The sequence below is a fragment of the Erpetoichthys calabaricus genome, chromosome 12 (genome assembly GCF_900747795.2).
Source record: "Erpetoichthys calabaricus chromosome 12, fErpCal1.3, whole genome shotgun sequence".
In the NCBI taxonomy this organism is placed as follows: Eukaryota; Metazoa; Chordata; class Cladistia; order Polypteriformes; family Polypteridae; genus Erpetoichthys; species Erpetoichthys calabaricus.
Window position 1 is genome coordinate 55,911,620 of NC_041405.2, and position 20,722 is coordinate 55,932,341.

Sequence of the window (20,722 nt, forward strand, 5' to 3'; positions counted from 1 at the left end):
TAGTTTCAAGATTCCCCATGAGTTATTGCATTTTAGCCTATTGTTGCATTGATATTTATAATTATAAGAATTACAAGAATAGATTAGATATAACCTGCTCTCCTTCTCTCCCCCCTTTATCCCCCCACCCCCCCCATTTTGCCTCCCCACATGAGGCTAGACCCCACTTCGCGATGTTCCAGTCCTCTGACATACGAAGAGACAGAGCACGTCCAAAACAAAACAAACCCCACCCTGCAGCGGCATTACAGAATTAAAACAGAGATATCTTTTGCAGTTAAATTCTTAATACTATCTGCCGAAGATGTTCTCATTAACAGTCTTTAAGCTTGAAATAATCTTCAGCGCTTATAAGTTAAGATATTAAGATAAAAAAAAAAAGAAACAACCCTGGGAATGATTTTAAAAACTAGTCTAGGATAAACCTGGTAATTCCTACTGTAATAGTATAATGGTAATAGTATAAATAGTAGAAAAAGCAATAAACCAAGGGTATGAAGTTAAACAGTCTACTTTAAGGTATAGTAAAATAAAAAAAAAAAAAACGAATCCTACTTTAATTACTTCCACATTTTCACACTCACGTCTATAACTCTGATTAAAACATAAACATATAAAGTCCATATAAAGAAAAGGAAAAAAAAAAGGGATGTATAATTATAATACTAGTCTCTTTAAACATGGATCCAGAGAGCAGATCATAGGTCCTTCCCGTGCCTTGATAGAATACGGCTCCTTATTAACTTTCAAAAAAGTGTCGGAAACAGCTTCTTTAGTTCTTTTTCAGCTTCTTCTTTGCTTAAGAAAATATAATGTTGATCTTGAACTTCCACTTTCAGTTTGGCGGGATACAAGAGGCTGTATTTGATATCGGCTTTCCGTAGCAACTTTTTAATGTCGATGTAGGATCTGCGTTTTGCAGCTGTTGATGGTGAGAAGTCGGGAAAAATACGAATAAGATTATTTTCGAATATAATCTCTTGCTTGCGTCTGAGAAGTGCCATCACATCAAGCTTACATCGTAGTCGCTCGAAGTGGACAATAAAAAACCTAGGTTTAAAGGCGCTTGGTATCTTTGTGCGATAAGCCGTGGCTATCTCAATGTCGAGTTTAAAGTCATCTCCAATTATTTTAGACAGTAATTCTACTGCAAATTTCACTGGGCTTGAGCTTGAGCTTTCTCGTTTCTCAGGTATACCCTCAATTCTTATATTATTTCTTATGCACCCATCCTCCAGGGCTGCAAGTCTGTCTCCAAGTTTTTTGCATTCCGAGTTCGCAGCTGTGGCTTTTTCATCGGCGTTGGACGCCAGTTGTTCCGCTGTTTCCACTCGAGCCGTGAGTCCCTGCTTAACGTCTTCCAGCTGATCTGAAACGTCATTAATATGGTCATCAAGCATTTTCAGTTTGGAATTAGTTTCTTCAATGTGTTCCACTAATTTCTCCAACATGCCTTTAAAGTTCACGTCAAAACGTTTAAATAGACACGTTTCCTTATCTTTGTTATCCTTCTTGAGCTCAATGGTCACCTTCTTAAGATCATTCATGTTATCTTTCTTAAGCTCATTCTTAAGCTCATTCATGGCCGTAACCATGGCAGTGGCCAGTGTAGCGATCTTCTTTTTCAGTTTGGACAGTTTGCTTCGGCTTTCGTGCTCCGCGAGTGGAAATGCAGCTCCTGTTACAGTAGGCGCTGCAGGCTCGCGATGAGTAGATGAGAGCACATCCTGCAGAGCTCTTTCTAGTCTCGAATGATCCTCAGAAATCGGTGATCCATCGCGACCTGTATCACTTGCACCTTCGCTCCCATTTTCACTCTCGACTGGAGACAATACAATGGAGCGGGGTCCCAGGAATTCTGCACATTCGTCTGCCTGTTCCAGGTCAGTCTCCGTGAGGCCATACCTTGCACTTGCACTCAGGCCGGAAGTCTGTCCAGACTTTGATACAGCTTTAAGTTTCTTTTCCGGTTCTTTCTGACTTTTCTTCTTGTTAGTCATGCTTGTATATTGTAGTGGAAGTTCCTTGGTCGGGTTAAATACAGGATACCTCTAAATAATATGAAATACGTGGGAAAATAAAGCCGCTGCTAGCGGAGCTCTGCTTCAGACGTCCATCTCCTATAAATGGACGGAACCAATCATTCTTTTATTATTTTGATTAATTTCAGGGCTCCTGGAGCCTGTGGGGACCTGGAGCCCAGTTAGCCTGCATAGAAGTCTAGCTGTGAACACCCCATTACTGTCATATTTTTTCCAATATATTTGTTCTATGATGTATTTTTGTAGATGTTTTTATCGCTTACTGTCTTTAACTTGCATTGTTAATAACAAAATGTTCTGAGATATTTTAGGTGAGGAAGACATATTTATGAATTATGGTGCTAGAGAGTGGTGACTTGTTCCATGTTGATTAGCATATGTCAGTACGAATTTCACTGTGTCCTGTACCTGTGACTCTATAAACCTACAAAGTTCTTGTGATGCAGTTCTACACCTGAACCATTTGGCGGGATGCAGCACCGGAGCTCCCCTTCCACATGGGGCTCTCACTTCTGATGTCAAGCACTCAGAGTTGGTCAGGTGTGGCGCCTCTCACTCCGGGGACTGTTGCAGGTGGGGAGTTTGACTGTGACAGTACACTTGTCATACCGTGACACAGATGTCGTAAAGTGAGCTCAGGGGAGCAGAAGCGTAAAAGCTTTCTTTGCCTACTTTCACTTCTCACTAAGCATTTATTGCTATGAGTTACTCCCATGTTAAAGTACAACTGAAATCATTTCCAATTTGTTCTTGAAACTACGAGAAAAAGCAATACTGATTTGCAGCTAAAAAAACAGCAGCGTACCTTACTAAGTAGCATAACAATATTACTAGACAGCAGAATATTATGTGGGTAGAGAGATGAAGCTGTCCTTTGGGAATATGCCAGATTCAGAGAGTAGAGTCTTGTAACAGTAGCATAGTATAACAGAAATGTATAGGCCGTCATTCACGCCAGCAGAGTCATGACGGTAGATAGTTGAGGATGTTATTCTTAAATTTTGGGTGTATGCCCCTATGTGGCTGACCCGAAAACTGGCCTGCTGAATTAAAACGGTTAAAATCAAAGATAAATCATAACAAGGAACTGTTCTTTAAAAGAATCACAAACCTCAGTCCCTCAATCCAAATCCACGTCCTCCTCTGCTGACTTATACTCAGGAGTGGAGCGTCCTAATTATGATCTATGGAGTGCTAATGTGGAACAGCAGAGCTAATCAAGTAATTATCTTGCCTCTACACAGAACATTCAACAGTGCCTGCACCAACAGAGCATGAACCTCAATATTCTTAATTATAAAAGTCACACTGTGATGGACCCTTTAATGCACTTTACCACAATGGCTTGCACTCGTTTCCAAGCATAAGTACATTTTATGCATGTGCCCTTAGGTGACAAAAAAATAGATGCACTAAAAATAAGGCTAGAACTGAAATTTACATATATCAAAAACTCCAAATCATACAAATTCCTCCCATCTGTGCATGAAAAATCAATTCTGTCCTTTGAAAGACCTGATTAAAAAATGTACTCTTCATCCACCCATCAAGAATCATTTTTCCCATCAAGGTAATGCAGGAGCTGAACCGTATCCTGACGCCATTGGACATAAGGCAAGAACCAACCCTGAACATGCTTATGCTGATACTTTATCAACTATCCAGCAAGCCGTCATTTTTCTAATGTGCTCTTTAAGTTTAGGTTGCATGGAGTAGCTGTTTGTCTCAGAAGCTTCGGGTGTGAGGACACACTCACACACCCTCTCAATTGGAGAATGTACAATTTAACAAACGGGGAGAATGTGTAAAATCCACACAGGCATAGCTCAGGCTGAGTTTTGAACCTAAGAATCTGAACATTAGAACAATTTTGATATGAATAGGTATTTAGTCCAACAAATATTTCTATCCTATTCTCCTAGATTATACAAAATAACATCAAGTTGAGATTTGAAGTGACCCAAAGTGCTATTGCTACCATACCACTCGGTAGTTTATTTCATGTATCTGTGGTTCCCTTTTTTGTGATCAATTATTTATTTAGAATTTGCAATGTATTAAATTAAACAGAATTATACAGAACATGATTAATAGCACCCATAACCCTGACAATGTCCAGGATCAATGGAGAAGAAAAAATTAGGACTGAATATTGATTGATAGAATATGTAGAGAAAAGTGCCTGGGACAACACCCAGTGGGCAAAAGTGACAGGATCAGTTACAAGATAGCACTTATGGGGACTAGGGTAAAGTCTGTAAAGGAAATATACTTGGATTTGTTCATAATCAGGATCTTGGGGAATAGCATTTTACATGGACAACAAGGCAGGAGGCATAGAGGAAGGAGAGAGGACTCTGAGCCAAACTGAAATCAAGAGGAGAGGCCAATCGTCTGATTCACACAATATAGCATAGAGGCTGGGCACTTGAGGCCTAGGGGAGCAGAAAGAGTGAGACAGGGGATCAAGAAGATGAGCAGGCAGAGCAGTGGAAACAGCGACACCACATGTTCTTAAAAATGAATGAGGTGTCCCTGGTTCTTTGTGAGAAGAGCAACTTTATAATAGTTGTACAAAATGTGCCCTTAACATGTTTCCAACTGTATCCCCGTGTTCTTGTTGAAGAATTTACTTTAAAGTAACAGATGTGATTCACTGTTGTAATTCCCTTTGCAATTTTAAACACTTCAATCATTTTAACTTATAATCTGCATCTTTTTAAACTGAAAAGTTCATCTTCTTCAATCTCTCCTCACAGCTCATACCACTCAGTCCTGGAATCAGCCTAGCTGCTCTTCTCTGGGCCTTATCTAGCACTGCTATGTCTCTCTTGTAATATGAAGACCAGGTGACTCCAGGTGAGGCCTTACAAGTGCCTTATATACCTCTTGACTTGTATTCTACTCAACATGATATGTAGCCTAACCTCCTAATAACCTTCTTAATCACTTCTGTACACTGTCTGGACAGTGATGAGTCCGCTATAACAACAACAGCAAGATTTATTTCTTCACATTATTGTAAACAGGATGTAGCTCAAAGTGCTTTACAAGATCTCACAGAAAAAGTTACAAGAAAAGAAATATCAACTAAACTTATATAATAATAATGAATAGATAACATACAAAAATAATTCATTAACACCCTTATATTAAACACATAAAAATTATTAATAAAAAATCTGAGTCATTGTGTAATGACTTCTAGATCCTTCTCATAAGGTGTACTTTCAAGGTACAAACCTCCCATTGTGTATTCCAATATAACTTTTCTATTTCTGGCACATAAACTTTATGTTAACTTACATTAAATTTCATCTGCCAAAAATCTGCCCAAGCGTGTATGCTATGCAAGACCCTCTGTAACAATTTAGCTGATGCTATGTGATCTGACCTTCCACCTAGTTAGGTGTAATCGGCAAGCTTAATCAGCATATTGATTATTTTCAAGTCCAGATCATTATATTTATTCATTTATATTAAAAAGGACAGCGGCCCCAGGACTAACAACTGAGGGACACCATTTTTAACATCACCTAATTCTGATCCATTACCCTTAGCTTCCTGTGTTTGAGACAAAACTTTACCCACCTACAGACCCTGAATTCTCACTTCTCTTAGTTTCATTACTAGCCTCTCATGTGGCATCTTGTAACCAGCCTTCTGAAAATCAAGAGGGATAATATCAAAAGCACCTCTCTGATCATATGCTTTTGATGCTTCCTCACAGAATTACAGAATATTAGTAAAACATGACCTTCCTCATCTGAACCCATGTCAAGTATTTACTAATACTCCTGGTCTAGACTGTACTAATTGATCTTTTCCATAAGTGATGTACATTCAGCTGACTGGCCTATCATTACTTGGATGAGCCAAATTACCCTTTTTATTCAATGGGATAATATTTACGAGCCTCCAGTCTTTAGGAATTTCCCCAGTGTGCAGAGATTTTTAAAACATTTGTGTCTAATCATTTATATTGTACTAGGAGGTTCGCCCCCTGCTTGATTCGCTCACCAACCCCCACACCCCACCTACACCATTCCCCAGCATACACTATGCACCAGCCACTTCATGTCTCTGCCGCTCGTGTTGTGAAGAGGGGGCTGAACGCACCCCAAGGCGACATTTTCGCTCCTCTGAAACCCCCTCTTAAACGGTGATACAATGGGAAACAAATATGTTTTTTTTTTACCTCCTCTTTGCTCAATCAGCTGCTGGCTTGCTGCTGCTGCCGTGCTGCATGACCTTGTCTTTTATTTCTGGCCCCGGGCGTGGTTAAATCTCTTGGCACAAAGTCTCGTCTCGCGGGACGTGAGTTCTTGATATTTTTTAGTTTATAATTTAAAAACGGAACAAGAATCTGAAAATCTAACAACATCACATTAAAGTTCGAAATATTCTGAAAAGATTGATACCAAACATATATATGTAGGTTTTAAAATAAGCCAGATTTAAAGCGTGACATAAAAATGTCACATAAAATCGTTACACAAAATCGTTTAACTTTTACACTTAGGATGTTATATATAGAGTAGATTGAATGATGAGATGTACTCCCCAACTTCTTTAAGAACATGAGTATGAATGTTATCTGATACTGGTGATTTCTTTGATTTCAGCCTTTTTAATCTAAGCAGCACTTCTCTCTCTACAATTTCCGAATTATTAAACACCTTCTTATTAATCCCTGTTACTTTTGGGAAGTTATTAATAACTTTGAATTAATAAACCTCAGAAATATACGCATTCAGAGCTTTTGCTATTTCAGTCTCTATATAATTTAGCTCACTTCTACTGTTCCTAATACTCTTCACCTCCTGCTTAACTGTTGTTCTACCACTAAAATATTAAAAGTATCTCCAGGTCATCTTTCAGGTTTTCTGCCATATTTCTATCTAAGTGCCTTTCAGCTTTCCTAATGCCTTTTTTATTGTTGCTCTCATAATCTCTGTTGTTTACACGAGAGTTGTTAGGCCTCAATGGGTTATATGGCTGTTTATTTGATGAAGTTCTCTATGATTTCTTACTGCTTCTAAACTTTGGGATAAACTTGTCCTGCATTACATGTAAAACACTTTTAAACCTGCCCCACATCTCCTCAATTGTCTCCACACTTGAACACTTACCTCAGTTTATTTCATTTAGGCTTAAGATGAGGCTTAAGGTGCTCTACCCATGGTGCCACACTTCCATCATTTAATAATCCCCAGATATGTTTTTGAGACATGGCTGCAAACTATTGTCTGTGGGGGCATCTACATGCGCACAGGAGAAGCAAGCCATTACCCAGCTGGGAAGACAGCATGAGTTCAAGAGTTAAGTTGCCAGTTCCACTTCCTGCAGTGCCATGCTGCTCATAAACACTGCAAATGAACTTTATAATTAAGGACAGTTTTTTCTGTCCAACTACTTTCAAGAATGACGACTATAAGAGAACAAAATGAATCTTATAAATAATCATGGAAAAACAGGAAGATGCACAGAGAGAAATATCCAGAAAAGAACAAGGAAGAAAAAACTGGCTTTGAGTTTTGCCACCATGCCTTTCATCACACTTTCTATCTAAAGTGGCCTATAAAAAGCATGTACAGGCTACAACCATTTTGAGGATTTCTACAATGTGAGCCAAGGCAGGTGATGTAACGAGGTCACCGAACATGTGGGAACTGACCCAGCAGACTTGTGGTTTGCAGATAAAAGAATTGTCCACCAGACGGTCTAAGAGCAGAAGCTCATCTTCTAGCCAAACAGACGTTTTTGAAGGTTTATGCTGCTATATTGCTTGAAATCTCTCACTTTCTCAGATTTAACAGACTTTAGTCACATCACAAGAGATGCAAAACAGAGTGCTAAAAAAATTTTGTTGCATCCTGCAGTGCTGTGGTGAAGCATTTTATCAGACTTCTTTAACTACTGTATTTTTCTTTCATTCTCGTAAGCCTGGTAATCATTTGTGGTTTTGTAACCCAGCACTTTGTTGACAAAGAAAGACACCAATGACGCAAGAATATCACAGTTCAATATGGGTCCCTTGGACATGAAAATGCAGCCATAATGGAAGGCAGAGTTTTACCAGTGCCATGAAAAGCTACAGCTCATTAATTCAAAGTAATCTTCAGTTATAAATGATCCAGCGAAATCCCTGACTTATTTTATACAGTAATCCCTCCCTATATCGCGCTTTGCCTTTCGCAGCTTCACTCCATCACGGATTTTATATGTAAGCATATTTAAATATATATCGCGGATTTTTTGCTGGTTCGCGGATTTCTGCGGACAATGGGTCTTTTAGTTTCTGGTACATACTTCCTCAGTTGGTTTGCCCAGTTGATTTCATACAAGGGACGCTATTGGCAGATGGCTGAGAAGCTACCCAACTTACTTTTCTCTCACTCTTGCGCTGACTTTCTCTGATCCTGATGTAGGGGGATTGAGCAGGGGGGCTGTTCGCACACCTAGACGATAAGGACGCTCGTCTAAAAATGCTGAAAGATTATCTTCACGTTGCTACCTTCTGTTCAGGTGCTTCCTGAAGCGACATGCTGCACGGTGCTTCGCATACTTAAAAGCTCGAAGGGCACGTAATGATTTTTGCTTGCTTGTTTTTCTCTGTCTCTCTCTCTTTCTGTGCTCTTGACGGAGGGGGTGTGAGCTGCCGCCTTCAACAGCTTTGTGCCGCGGTGCTTCGCATACTTAAAAGCCAAACAGCCCTACTGATCTGTTTGCTTTCCTCTGTCTTTATGACAGTCTCTGCTCCTGACTCACTCCTTTGAAGAGGAAGATATGTTTGCATTCTTTTAATTGTGAGATGGAACTGTCATCTCTGTCTTGTCATGGAGCACAGTTTAAACTTTTGAAAAAGAGACAAATGTTTGTTTGCAGTGTTTGAATAACGTTCCTGTCTCTCTACAACCTCCTGTGTTTCTGCGCAAATCTGTGACCCAAGCATGACAATATAAAAATAACCATATAAACATATGGTTTCTATCGGATTTTCTTATTTCGCGGGTGGCTCTGGAACGCAACCCCCGCGATGGAGGAGGGATTACTGTATTATGCAGTTGGCTTTGCCTAATTAGTTAAGTGACTGGCTATGCCTTACACAGTGAGAAACATCTGCATCTCAGACAGACAGTTGGTCATCCCACTGCTCTGTATTGTAAACCAAACGGAAGTCAAATTCCTAAAATGATGTCCAAAGACTCTCTTCAAAGTGCTGTGAGTGCTGTGTCTCATGCAAATGCTTCGGGTGTCAGTCACTTCTGTTAACCAAAGGTGTCACAGACCGTGTAACTCAGTCTGCCATAAATATTTAAACTAATTGAATGTGAGCGTGTAGACCTGCCTCAGCAGGAAATGCAGCCTCATGCAGTTCACACTTGTGGGGGGCTCAGCCTCAGAAAATATTTAATTAGAGAGGGAGGAAGGTATACCTGTGGACAAGTATGAGTGCATACATAGGGGACATCTTCAGGAATCTCAGAAGGAGCAACTGTTACTAATTACCTGGTCCTTTTCTGCCTGTAGTTCCGAAGCTTGCTGACTGGAGGACGTGTAACCCAGTTCTGCCTCCATCAAGAAGCCCAGCTTCTTCCAGACTGGTGACATATAAACCCAGAAGCCACCAGAAGTTGGGGTTCATTCTGGGACCAATGCCACAGACCAAGACAACAGCGACCTTCTTCAGCAATCTCATCTCTCTGTTTTGGCTTGATGCCAGTTTTGCTCCCATGAGTGTTATTTATTTGTCCTGTTTTCAGCACCATAATTGTTTTTAATAATGTATTTAAAAATTTTATTTCTGTTAATTAGTATAGTATACAAGCAAGCACAATTTTGAGATGTAAAATTTGCACACTTTATACATCATACTAGCAAAATACCCGCGCTTCGCAGCGGAGAAGTAGTGTGTTAAAGAGGTTATGTAAACATATATATACATAAACATATATACTTATATACATATCTACATATACACATATCTACATATATACATATTGTGGTGGATTGCCGGCTTCTTTCTCTGGCCCTCACCCCCAGGCCGCCAGGAGGAGCTCTCCCAGCAGCGTGGACATGCCCCGAGTTCCAGCAGGGCCTCATGGACTATGTAGTTTTTATACACAGCCCTGCTGGATACCTTGGGGGCCACCAGGCGTCGCTGTAGGGGGGCTCGTAGGCTCACATGTGCCCTATAACCTGGGAGTACGTCATGGTCATGTGACAGGAAGAAACGACGTGCTCCCGGGGTGAAGAAAAGGACTGTTTGCCCTGACCCGGAAGGAAAACGGACTTGTGGGTTTTGCCAGGAACCATTTCCGGGTCAGGGGATATAAAAGGATTGTGGGAAGCCCAGAACACTGAGCTGAGCTGGGTGGAAGGGTGGCAACGCGTCTGGGAGTGGAGGATTGGTTATTGATTATTGTTGTTATTATTATTATTATTGAGTATTGTGGAGTGGAGGGTGCTTTGTGCACAATATTCTTATAAAATAAAGAATATTTATACTTTTACCTGGTGTTCAGAGTGGTACCTGAGGGTTCAAGAGGTGGACAAAGCCTCTATCTGTCACAATATATATATATATATATACATATAGACATCCACATATATATACATATATCAACATATATATACACATACATATACACACATACATACATACACACATATATATATAAATATATATATATACACATACAGACACATATATATATACATATAGCAAAATACCCGCGCTTCGCAGCGGAGAAGTAGTGTGTTAAAGAGGTTATGTAAACATATATATATACATAAACATATATACATATATATACATATCTACATATACACATATCTACATATACATATATATACATATACACATCCACATATACATATATATATATACATATACAAATTTACATATCTACATATATATATAGATATAAATATAGACATACATATATACATACATACATTCACATATATATATATATATATAGCAAAATACCCGCGCTTCGCAGTGGAGAAGTAGTGTGTTAAAGAGGTTATGTAAACATATATATACATAAACATATATACTTATATACATATCTACATATACACATATCTACATATATACATATATATATATATATATATATATATATATATATACATATAGACATCCACATATATATACATATATCAACATATATATACACATACATATACACACATACATACATACACACATATATATATATATATAAATATATATATATACACATACAGACACATATATATATATACATATAGCAAAATACCCGCGCTTCGCAGCAGAGAATGGACATTTGTATGCATAGCCCTATTTGCCTGTTTTCGTTTTTTTTCTTTCTTCAGTAATATTTCAGTAAACCCGGAGCTTGTCAGTTCAAATCCTGGTACTGACACCACTGTGTGACCCTGAGGAAGTCACTTCACCTGCCTGTGCTGCAAAAAACCAAAGTAATGTAAGAAATTGTACCTCAGATGTTGCAAGTTGCTGGAATAAAGGCATAAGTAAAATAGATAAATATGTATTATACACATAGGAACTATTAATTTATTTTCAGTTAAGTCATCTGCAGCAAACTTTTATAAATGAGGGTTTCTCATTTTTAGATAGTGCAAACTGTTTCTTCTTCATTGACATTTTCTCTTGGAGAGGTTTTTTCATTTCATTGAAAATTAAAGCAGCAGCTGCCAAAATATGTAGCTTTCTTATTAATTTTTCAACATTGTGTAAAATAAATTTATAAAGTAACATAAAAGGTTTAAATACTGGTTATCCTTTTACACTAAAATATTACTAAAGAGAAACAAAAAAAGTAAAATGGATATGTTCTTTTTCTTTAAGGAGATTAAATATTACTGAAGAAAGAAAAACAAAAATAAAACAGCCAAATGGGGCTATGCATACGAACTTAAAAGGTTTAAATAAAACAGAAATATATATTTTATTTTTACTTGCTTAACTTGTGGAGGGTGTATCCTGTAGCAAAGCCCTAACTTTTTTCCTGAAAGCCCATTTCAGTCAATAAGTCTTAAAAAAAGGTGTAAAGATATTGACAATAAGCTAAGCAAACCCAGGAAGACATGGAATCGTTTAAATCAAGTATCATTACATCTTCCTTTCTTAAAGAGAAGTAAGGCAGTACTTATAAGCTTACATATTTATATATAGACATACATACATATATATATATATATCTATATCCGAAGCCGTGCAAGCACACTCTTGAGAATGCAACGTATAGTTGTACAGAAGAAAAGCAATCTTGCCTCAAATGAATGGCAACCTTTTGTAGGTCTATGAACTTAATTTAAACTTTAGGTTTACACGGTGCTTTCTTTCCGAAGTACCTGCACTCATGAATATGTCTGTATGTGTCAGTCGGTCAAATCCACGTGCTTCGCACCGGCGAAGTACCGGTTTTAAATTTTTATTAAGAAGAAAAGAAAACCTTTTTAAATTGAGTGAAAATATACTAATAACAGTTTGTTAAGGATCTGTTTTTTTGTGAAGCTGCCTTCACTCGAGTGATCACTTCGAGCTGACTTGTTGGCCAACTATAAGCGTTACCTGGTAGGTAACCACCCACACAATCAGATTGTGAATCAGACTACGAATGCCGTGAATGTAATTACCCCGATCTACATGTTGTCAAATAAACGAACCACACGCTGTGGCGCAATTTTAGGGGCTTCGCCTGTAGCGCTGACGTCCGAGGTTCGATTCCCGTAAGGGAGTGAAGTGAGTGGCTGGTTACCTACCAGGTAACGCTTATGGTTGGCCAGCAAGTGAGGTAACATCAGCCACGGTGCCTTCAGTTGTGAGAAGCAGATCATAGAATGGTTGAAAATAGTTTACTGTCAAATAATGCAAAGAGTACGCGACACGTCTTTCCCCCTTATTCTTGGCTCATCAGGCGTACACACTCACTGCACTCGCTTACGGTAATCGAACCTCGGACGTCAGCGCTAGAGGGGCTTCGCAGCGGTGAAGTATTGCTTTTAAATTTTAATTAAGAAGAAAAGAAAACCTTTTTAAATTAAGTCTTAAAAAGAGGTGTAAAGATATTGATAATAAGCTACGCAAACCCACCAAGAAATGCAATCGTTTAAATCAAGGCGCGAGTCGAAAAACACCATCCCATAATATTAGTTAACGATTAACACATTTCTATATGTATTGTAAGCATACAATACAACTGATAATATGTTGCGCTTATTTATCTGGTGTACCGACATTTTTGCGCGTTTAACGTTTGAAATCTAACGTGGTTTGTGCCCTTCAGAATGAAAACAGTTTGCATTTACCTTTTTAATAAAAGGCGAGCTTTTAAGCCTGAGAAATCACCCCGTAAATGCACACGTTTAATTGCACATGTGTTAATATGTATGCTTACACAGTATTAAAAGACACTCAAAAATTAACGTCATTTACCTTCGTTCCCGCGTTTGACTCGTGCTGTAAATCTCTTCCTTGTTTTTAGTTCACGTGATTACGTAGGAGGCGTGATGACGTGATACGTGACTCCGCCTCCTCCATTAGAGTATATGGACAAAAAACAGGTTCCAGTTATGACCATTACGCGTAGAATTTCGAAATGAAACCTGCCTAACTTTTGTAAGTAAGCTGGAAGGAATGAGCCTGCCAAATGTCAGCCTTCCACCTACATGGGAAGTTCGAAAATTAGTGATGAGTCAGTCAGTCAGTCAGTCAGTCAGTGAGTCAGTGAGTCAGTGAGGGCTTTGCCTTTTATTAATATGTATAGATAACTTTAAAAACTCACAAAACAATAATTCAACACCATCCAAGAGAAAAAGAGAGACAAAAAGGTCTTAATCCTGATTGTTTTCTAAAGATTCAATACTGTGTAGGTTTGAGAAGGTTGAAAGAAGTGATTATCATGTAAAGGAGCAACAGATAAAAGTTCCCCTGCCTTGAAAGGCATCCTGCATTGGTTCCATATTCTGAGTGATTGACAATTGGAATATTGGTGTATTGATGATAACAGGTATTTACAGGGGCACAAAGAAGGGCAGATAAAGAAGTACATCAAGAATCTATTGCAATTGTTGAACCAGGCTGGTGTAAATTCATCAATTTGTGCCAATTTCCAGGTCTTTATTGCTTGTATATTTGCCGCCTAGTAATAAAATTGAAAATTAGGTAGTGCCATGCCACCTTCTGATTTAGTTCTTTGTAGAGCCACCTTTTGAATATGTGGACCTCTCAAATTCCAGATAAATTAGGTTATAATTAAGTCTAGTTTCTTAAAGAATGATTTCTTGATGTGTATAAGGATGCTCTGAAATAGAAATAGAATCTTGAGAACGATTTCCATCTGGATGGTATTGACTCTCTCTGCTAATATAAGATGGAGGACAGACAATCTGTTTAAATCTTTTTCCATGCTGTTAACAAAACTGTACTGAAAAAGATCTTTATATTTACTCTTAATGTTTACCCCTAGATATTCAAACTCATTCATTTTCCACTACTTATACAAAGTTGGGTCCACATGGCAATACTGCTCATACTGCAGGCTCCCAAGTTGCTCCCAGGCCATTTGGGAGATACAATCCTCCTAGTGAGCCCTGGGTCTTCCCAGGGGTCTCCTCCCAACTGGTCATGTCCATAAAACCTCCACAGTGAGATGTCCAGAAGGTTTCCGTATCAGACGCCTGAACTACCTCCTCTCGCTGAGGAGGGTCAGTGGCTCTACTCTAAGCCTCTCCAGCATGTCTACACTTCCCACCCTGTCTCATGGGAGAGCCTATTAACCTTGAAGAGAAAACTCATTTCAGCCATTTGCATTCACAATCTCATTCTTTCGTTCATTACCCAAAGCTCATAACTATAGGTGAGGGTAGGGGCGTAGATCGACTGGTAAATCGAAAGCTTTGCCTTCTGGCTCAGCTCCTTCTTCATCCCTACAGAATAGTATAGTGACTGCATAACTGTACTTGCTACCTCCTGTCAATATTCAAACTGTCCTGATAAAATGAATGGATAGATGTCCAGTCTAGTATGGTGTGCTAGAGAGTTCACTGAAAAAAGAACACTTTTATTAAAATTAATTTTGTGTCCAAATGTCTTTTGAGATTCTGCTAATGCATTAAGGACTAATGGTAAATATATGTGTGGGTGAGATATATACAGGGCGGCACGGTGGCGCAGTGGTAGCGCTGCTGCCTCGCAGTTAGGAGACCCTGGTTCACTTCCCGGGTCCTCCCTGCGTGGAGTGTGCATGTTCTCCCCGTGTCTGCGTGGGTTTCCTCCGGGCGCTCCGGTTTCCTCCCACAGTCCTAAGACATGCAGGTTAGGTGGATTGGTGATTCTAAATTGGCCCTAGTGTGTGCTTGGTGTGTGTGTGTGTGTGTTTGTGTGTGTCCTGCAGTGGGTTGGCACCCTGCCCAGGATTGGTTCCCTGCCCTGTGTTGGCTGGGATTGGCTCCAGCGGACCCCCGTGACCCTGTGCTCGGATTCAGCGGGTTGGAAAATGGATGGATGGATGGATAGAGAGATATACAGTATAAAAATCCCCTTTATCTCTGATGTATTATGAAAATGAATGTCCATTGGCTCAATAGCCACTGCAAAAAGCAATGGTGGCCACCAGCAACACAATTAAACGAGGCTACCGGCTAGTACCCCAGCCCTTTATCTGACTAACATTTTCTACTTTTTCACCTTTATACTAAACCTGGGAATGAACATGTGTTGAGTTATCACATTTTACTCTTGATATCTACACGACCACCCAGCAATGTACACTGACAAAGGAAACACGAAAATGTAAAAATGCTGGTTAACTTGGGCCTGCTTTCTGTCAAGTTTCAGCACACTCACCTTAACAAATTTTACTGTCCACTTCATGTCTTCCAGTTTCTGCTGCTTTTTCCTAATTTTGTGCTGGATTTCTATTTGCTTTACTTCCAGTTGTCTCTAGAATATAAGGGACAGAAGGTGCTCAGCCATGTGTGGTCCAAAGTAACTTATACTGTACACTGGCAATTGTGTACAGAAATCACAGACAGTATAAAAAACAGAGAGACCACTAGCAATCTTCTCTGCAGCAGCCCCACTATAGCAGGCATCCCCACCAAGGCAGGACAGCTAGCTGAATTTTCTCACCTTGTTAACACTCATCCTTTCCCTGCTAATCCCATTAATTTCTGCCATCTGCTCTTTATCCTGCTCTCATCCTGTACAGAAATCCTGAAATCCTGACCCAAGATTTCCATGTCCCAAAGGGCCAGTGTCACCATCCAGTCTTACCATTTGTCCTTCTCTTTAGCTAAAGATTCAAACTTCTGTAATGCAACAGTTGATCTTCTACATGGCCCCCATGCCAAGTTACCTTACATAAGATTGAAGCTTATCCATGCAACAGAGTACCCATGTAAAATATCAAGGAGGGCTCCACCAGACAGCCTGCTGCGTCAGGATCTCATTTACATTAAAGGGGACCCACCTTGTGGTCTTCCATTATTTACACAGAAGATAGAAGATTGACACCTGCCAATTATTTTGGTTATACCTGTTATACCTCCATTACCCTTAAGGTGGTCATCGTTCCCAGTTATTCTTTTTTTAAGCTAAACATGCTCATTATGCTTATGATGCTGCAGTATCCATTTATCCTTTAACCCAATTTAGGATTAGTTCAGTTCAGGCACAACGTAGGAACCAATCGTGCATTGGACACACTCTCAACCTAACAGGTGCCAGTCTGTTACATTTCATAGTCACACAACCTGTTTGGATGTCAATCCATTGTAGGGCTCACTTGCATACTCACACACACAAACATCTTCATGGCTCACTCAAGAATGCACACACAGCCTAAAGAGGTGCCATTTAAAGGCAGAGCATCCTCAAACACACGTACACTCACAATTTAACAGAGTGCCAGTCCATTGCAGGGCACACTCATGCACACAAACTAACAGGAATGTCTTCAAGATGTGGATAACACTCCATACCCAAATCTTCACACATGGTGTCTGAGCTGGAGTTTGAACCCAGCGTCCTGGAGCCATGAGGAAGTAGGGCTAAGCACTGCACCACCATGCCCCCGAACAATGATTTGTATTTATTTTTAATTTTTAATCAGACACCGCATCTCCTCACCTCCTGTTTGGCTCGGTCCTTCTCAATAGGTACCATCTCATGGTTCTTGTGCTCTGCCATTATGCATAATGAGCAGACGCAACAATGATCAGCAACACAGAAGTATTCCACATCCAAATTGTGTTGTGGACAGACCTGGGTTGCAGAGCTCTGAGGTTTTTCTGTCCCATTCACACAGTGGGGCTGACTCTGAACCTCATTTTTGAACATTCTCCTAGTGTGCACCTCTCTGGATACCTCCTGGAGTCTTCTCACCATGATCCCAGCCAAGATGGGCTTCTTCTGAGGTGCAGGCTTTTGGCTGAAGGCTTCGCAGCATTGGGCACAGCTGCAGTCACCCATCAGATCTTTCTGGTCCCAGCAATTCTTAACACAGTTCACACAGTACCTGTGTCCACATGGGATGGACATCAGGTTGTCTGAAGTCTCTAAACATATTGAGCACTTGAATAACTTCTCTGGTTGCACATTTGCTGCCATGTTTCCTGCTCTGAGCTATCAAAGCAGAAAGCTAGTCGCTACAGGAAATAAATGTCTTTTGAGGGGAGATGAAGCCCGCCTCTCGTGTGTGGTTTTGGACAGGACTCCATTTGAGAGGTGAGTGGAAACTTTTTTTTTTTGATAGCTACTTGAGGTTTTGCTAAGTGTGATAAATGCTTCACAACATGTGCTGCCTTGCTGCTACTGGGCCATTTGTCTTCTCAAGGCAGTGGCCATTTGTTACATTCCAAGCAAGAAGACATGGACTCAGCCTTTGAAGAACAGGTCTGATAAACTCAGGAGTGACCACAATCTTAACTAATTCTGCTTTAGTTCACTTGTGTCTTCAAATCTTATAAAGAAAATCCAAGCTTGCCTTTACTGTGCACCAGCATTTGCCCGAGAATGAAGAACCCACATACACTATGTGTGGTTATCAGAGGGTATTCAGAATCCTTCACTTTTTTTTGTTAAGCTGCAGTCTTATGCTAACGTCTGTTAAGATTGTTTTTTTTTTTTTTACCACCCAATACCTCAGAATGTGAAAAGAGGATTTTATACGTTTATTAAAAATAAAAAAACTGAAATCTCACAATGACACAAGTTTTCAGACACTGCTTAGTACTTTGGTAAGCCCCGTTGGCAGCAGTTCCAGCTCAGAGTCTTCTTGGGTGTGATACAACAAGCTTTGTACACCTGCATTTTAGGATTTTCTGCATATTCTTTTCTACAGATCCTCTCAGGCTTTGTCAGGTTAGATGGTGTGATAATAAATAACAAATTCAAAACTGCAAATAAGAGTTGGGGAATTGCCCCATATAATATCTGCAAAGTTTGTGTCAAATTGCGTTGAAAAATACCAAAACAATTGACAGTTTACAGCAGTGGAATGATCATTTAAATACAAAATGGCTACAGGAAATGAGTTGGCAGGAAATGATGGAAAACCCGGAAGTGATGTTAATGGCGATTGGCAGTGACGTCATCTGGTAGAGCCGGAAGTAATGTCATCATCGAGGGTCTTGAAATGATGTCATCTTGAAGGGCTGGAAGTGACGTCATCAGTGAGAGACCGGAAGTGATGTCATCACAATGTGCCGGAAGTGACGTAATCACAGAAGGAGTGGATTGTATGGAGCCATTTTCAGATATCAGAAGTGTTGATGGTGAGTGGGTGTTATTATTATTTTTCTTCTTTTGTTCTGTAGAGACAGAGAGAGAGACATCAGTACCCCAATTCAACCCCCTGTCTGATATTATATTGCTCACCTCAGGGCTTGTTGACTGCCTCCTAAGCGCACATATGTGACATGATCTCCTCTCCTTAGCCCAGACCCATCGGGTCAGCGGCCTGGACCAAGAGGTCGTAGATCCGGGAGAGGGCATCGGCGTTGGCTTGGAGAGTGTCTCGACGATAAGTGACTCTGAACCTGTAAGGTTGTAATTCCAGAAACCACCTAGTGACACGTGGATTTGATTTCCGATGCAGAGCCATCCACTGTAAAGCGGCATGGTCTGTTATGAGGGTAAACTCACATCCCAAAAGGTAGTATCTCAGTTGCGTCACAGCCCACTTGATCACTAAGGCCTCCCGTTCCACCGCCGCATACCTGGTCTCCCTTTCCAGCAGTTTCTGGCTCAGGTACATCACTGGGTGTTCAGCACCATCGATGCATTGGCTCAGCACGGCACCTAGTCCTGTGTCTGACGCATCGGTCTGGAGGATGAAAGGACAACAAAAGTTAGGCGATTTCAACACAGGTGCTAACGTAAGGGATGTTTTTAAGTCACAAAATGCGACTTCAGTTTTGTCATCCCACACCACTTTAACGGGAGCCCTTTTCTTGTTAAATCCGTAAGAGGCGTGGCCCTCTCAGTGAAGCAAGGAATGAAACGGCGGTAGTAGCTCGCTAGACACAGGAAAGCCTGTACTTGCCTCTTATTTATAGGATGGGGCCATTTAATGATGGCATCAATTTTAGAACACTGTGGCTTCACTGTACCTCCTCCCACCAGATAGCCTAAATATTGGGCCTCTTTCAGTTTTTGGATTGATCCGAAACCCTGCTTGTGATAGTGTTAAGAGAACAGCCATAACCTGCTATACATAATCCTTCCAGCTGCCGGAATAGAAGAATTACGTCATCCAAGTAGGTGGCACTGTAGGAATTGTGGGTCTGTAACAATGTATCCACCAGACGTTGAAATGTCGCAGGTGCCCCGAGCAAACCAAATGGAAGGACCTGTATTGCCAGTGCCCGCTAGGTGTACTAAAGGCATTTTTTTCTTTAGAGGAGGACATTAAGGGAATTTGCCAGTACCCTTTAGTCATGTCAAGAGTACTTAGATATTGAGCATTACTTAGCCGTTTGAGTAGATTGTCCACTCGAGGCATCGGATAAGCATCAAACTTGGATTCCTGATTGAGTTGTCGGAAGTCATTACAGAACCTCCATGATCCGTCAGGTTTGGAGCTAAGACAATTGGACTGGACCATGGGCTGTAGCTTTCTTCAATTACCCCCAAATCCAGCATCCGCCTAATTTCTAATTCCATTTCCGTCTTCTTTACTTCGGGAAGCTGATATAGCCTTTTCTTGGACAATCACACCCGGGTCAGTAATGATGTCATGCTCAATCAGGGCAGTGTGACCAGGTTGTTCGCTTGCTATTTCCAGGATCGACAGGATAGCTGTTTCCAACTCCTGTCGTTGCTGCCATGACAAATTAGATCCAAAAATAAGGGATTGATGTTCTACGAAAAGGGAGCGTGGCTGACCGGAGGGAGGCTCCGCCTCTTTATTCTTCCATGGCTTCAGCAAATTTACATGATAAATACGCTCACTCGGTTGATGATTAGGTTGTTTAAATAAATAGTCGACGAGCCCTTTTCGTTCCTTAATTTCAAAAGGGCCTTGCCAATGTGCCAATAATTTGGAATGGGAAGTAGGTACGAGCACCATAACACGATCCCCAGGGTGAAATTCCCGTAGGGTGGTGTTTCCATTATAATATTGCACCTGCACTGCTGGAGCTTTTTTTTAAATGTTCCT

The 20,722-nt window shown here is 40.3% G+C and overlaps 1 protein-coding gene across 1 annotated transcript in view; it reads right to left on the reverse strand.

Annotated features, from left to right (window-relative positions):
* LOC114663277 (tripartite motif-containing protein 16-like protein) overlaps positions 1-17,683 on the reverse strand; it is a 32,093-nt gene extending 14,410 nt beyond the window's left edge. The window contains exons 1-2 of the mRNA XM_028817010.2: positions 17,191-17,683; positions 15,907-16,002 (exon numbers count right to left, since the gene is read on the reverse strand). Coding sequence (XP_028672843.2) covers positions 15,907-16,002; positions 17,191-17,670 — 576 coding nt within the window. The 5' untranslated portion in view covers positions 17,671-17,683. The remainder of the gene's footprint in view (positions 1-15,906; positions 16,003-17,190) is intronic.
* Positions 17,684-20,722: the final 3,039 nt, after the last annotated feature.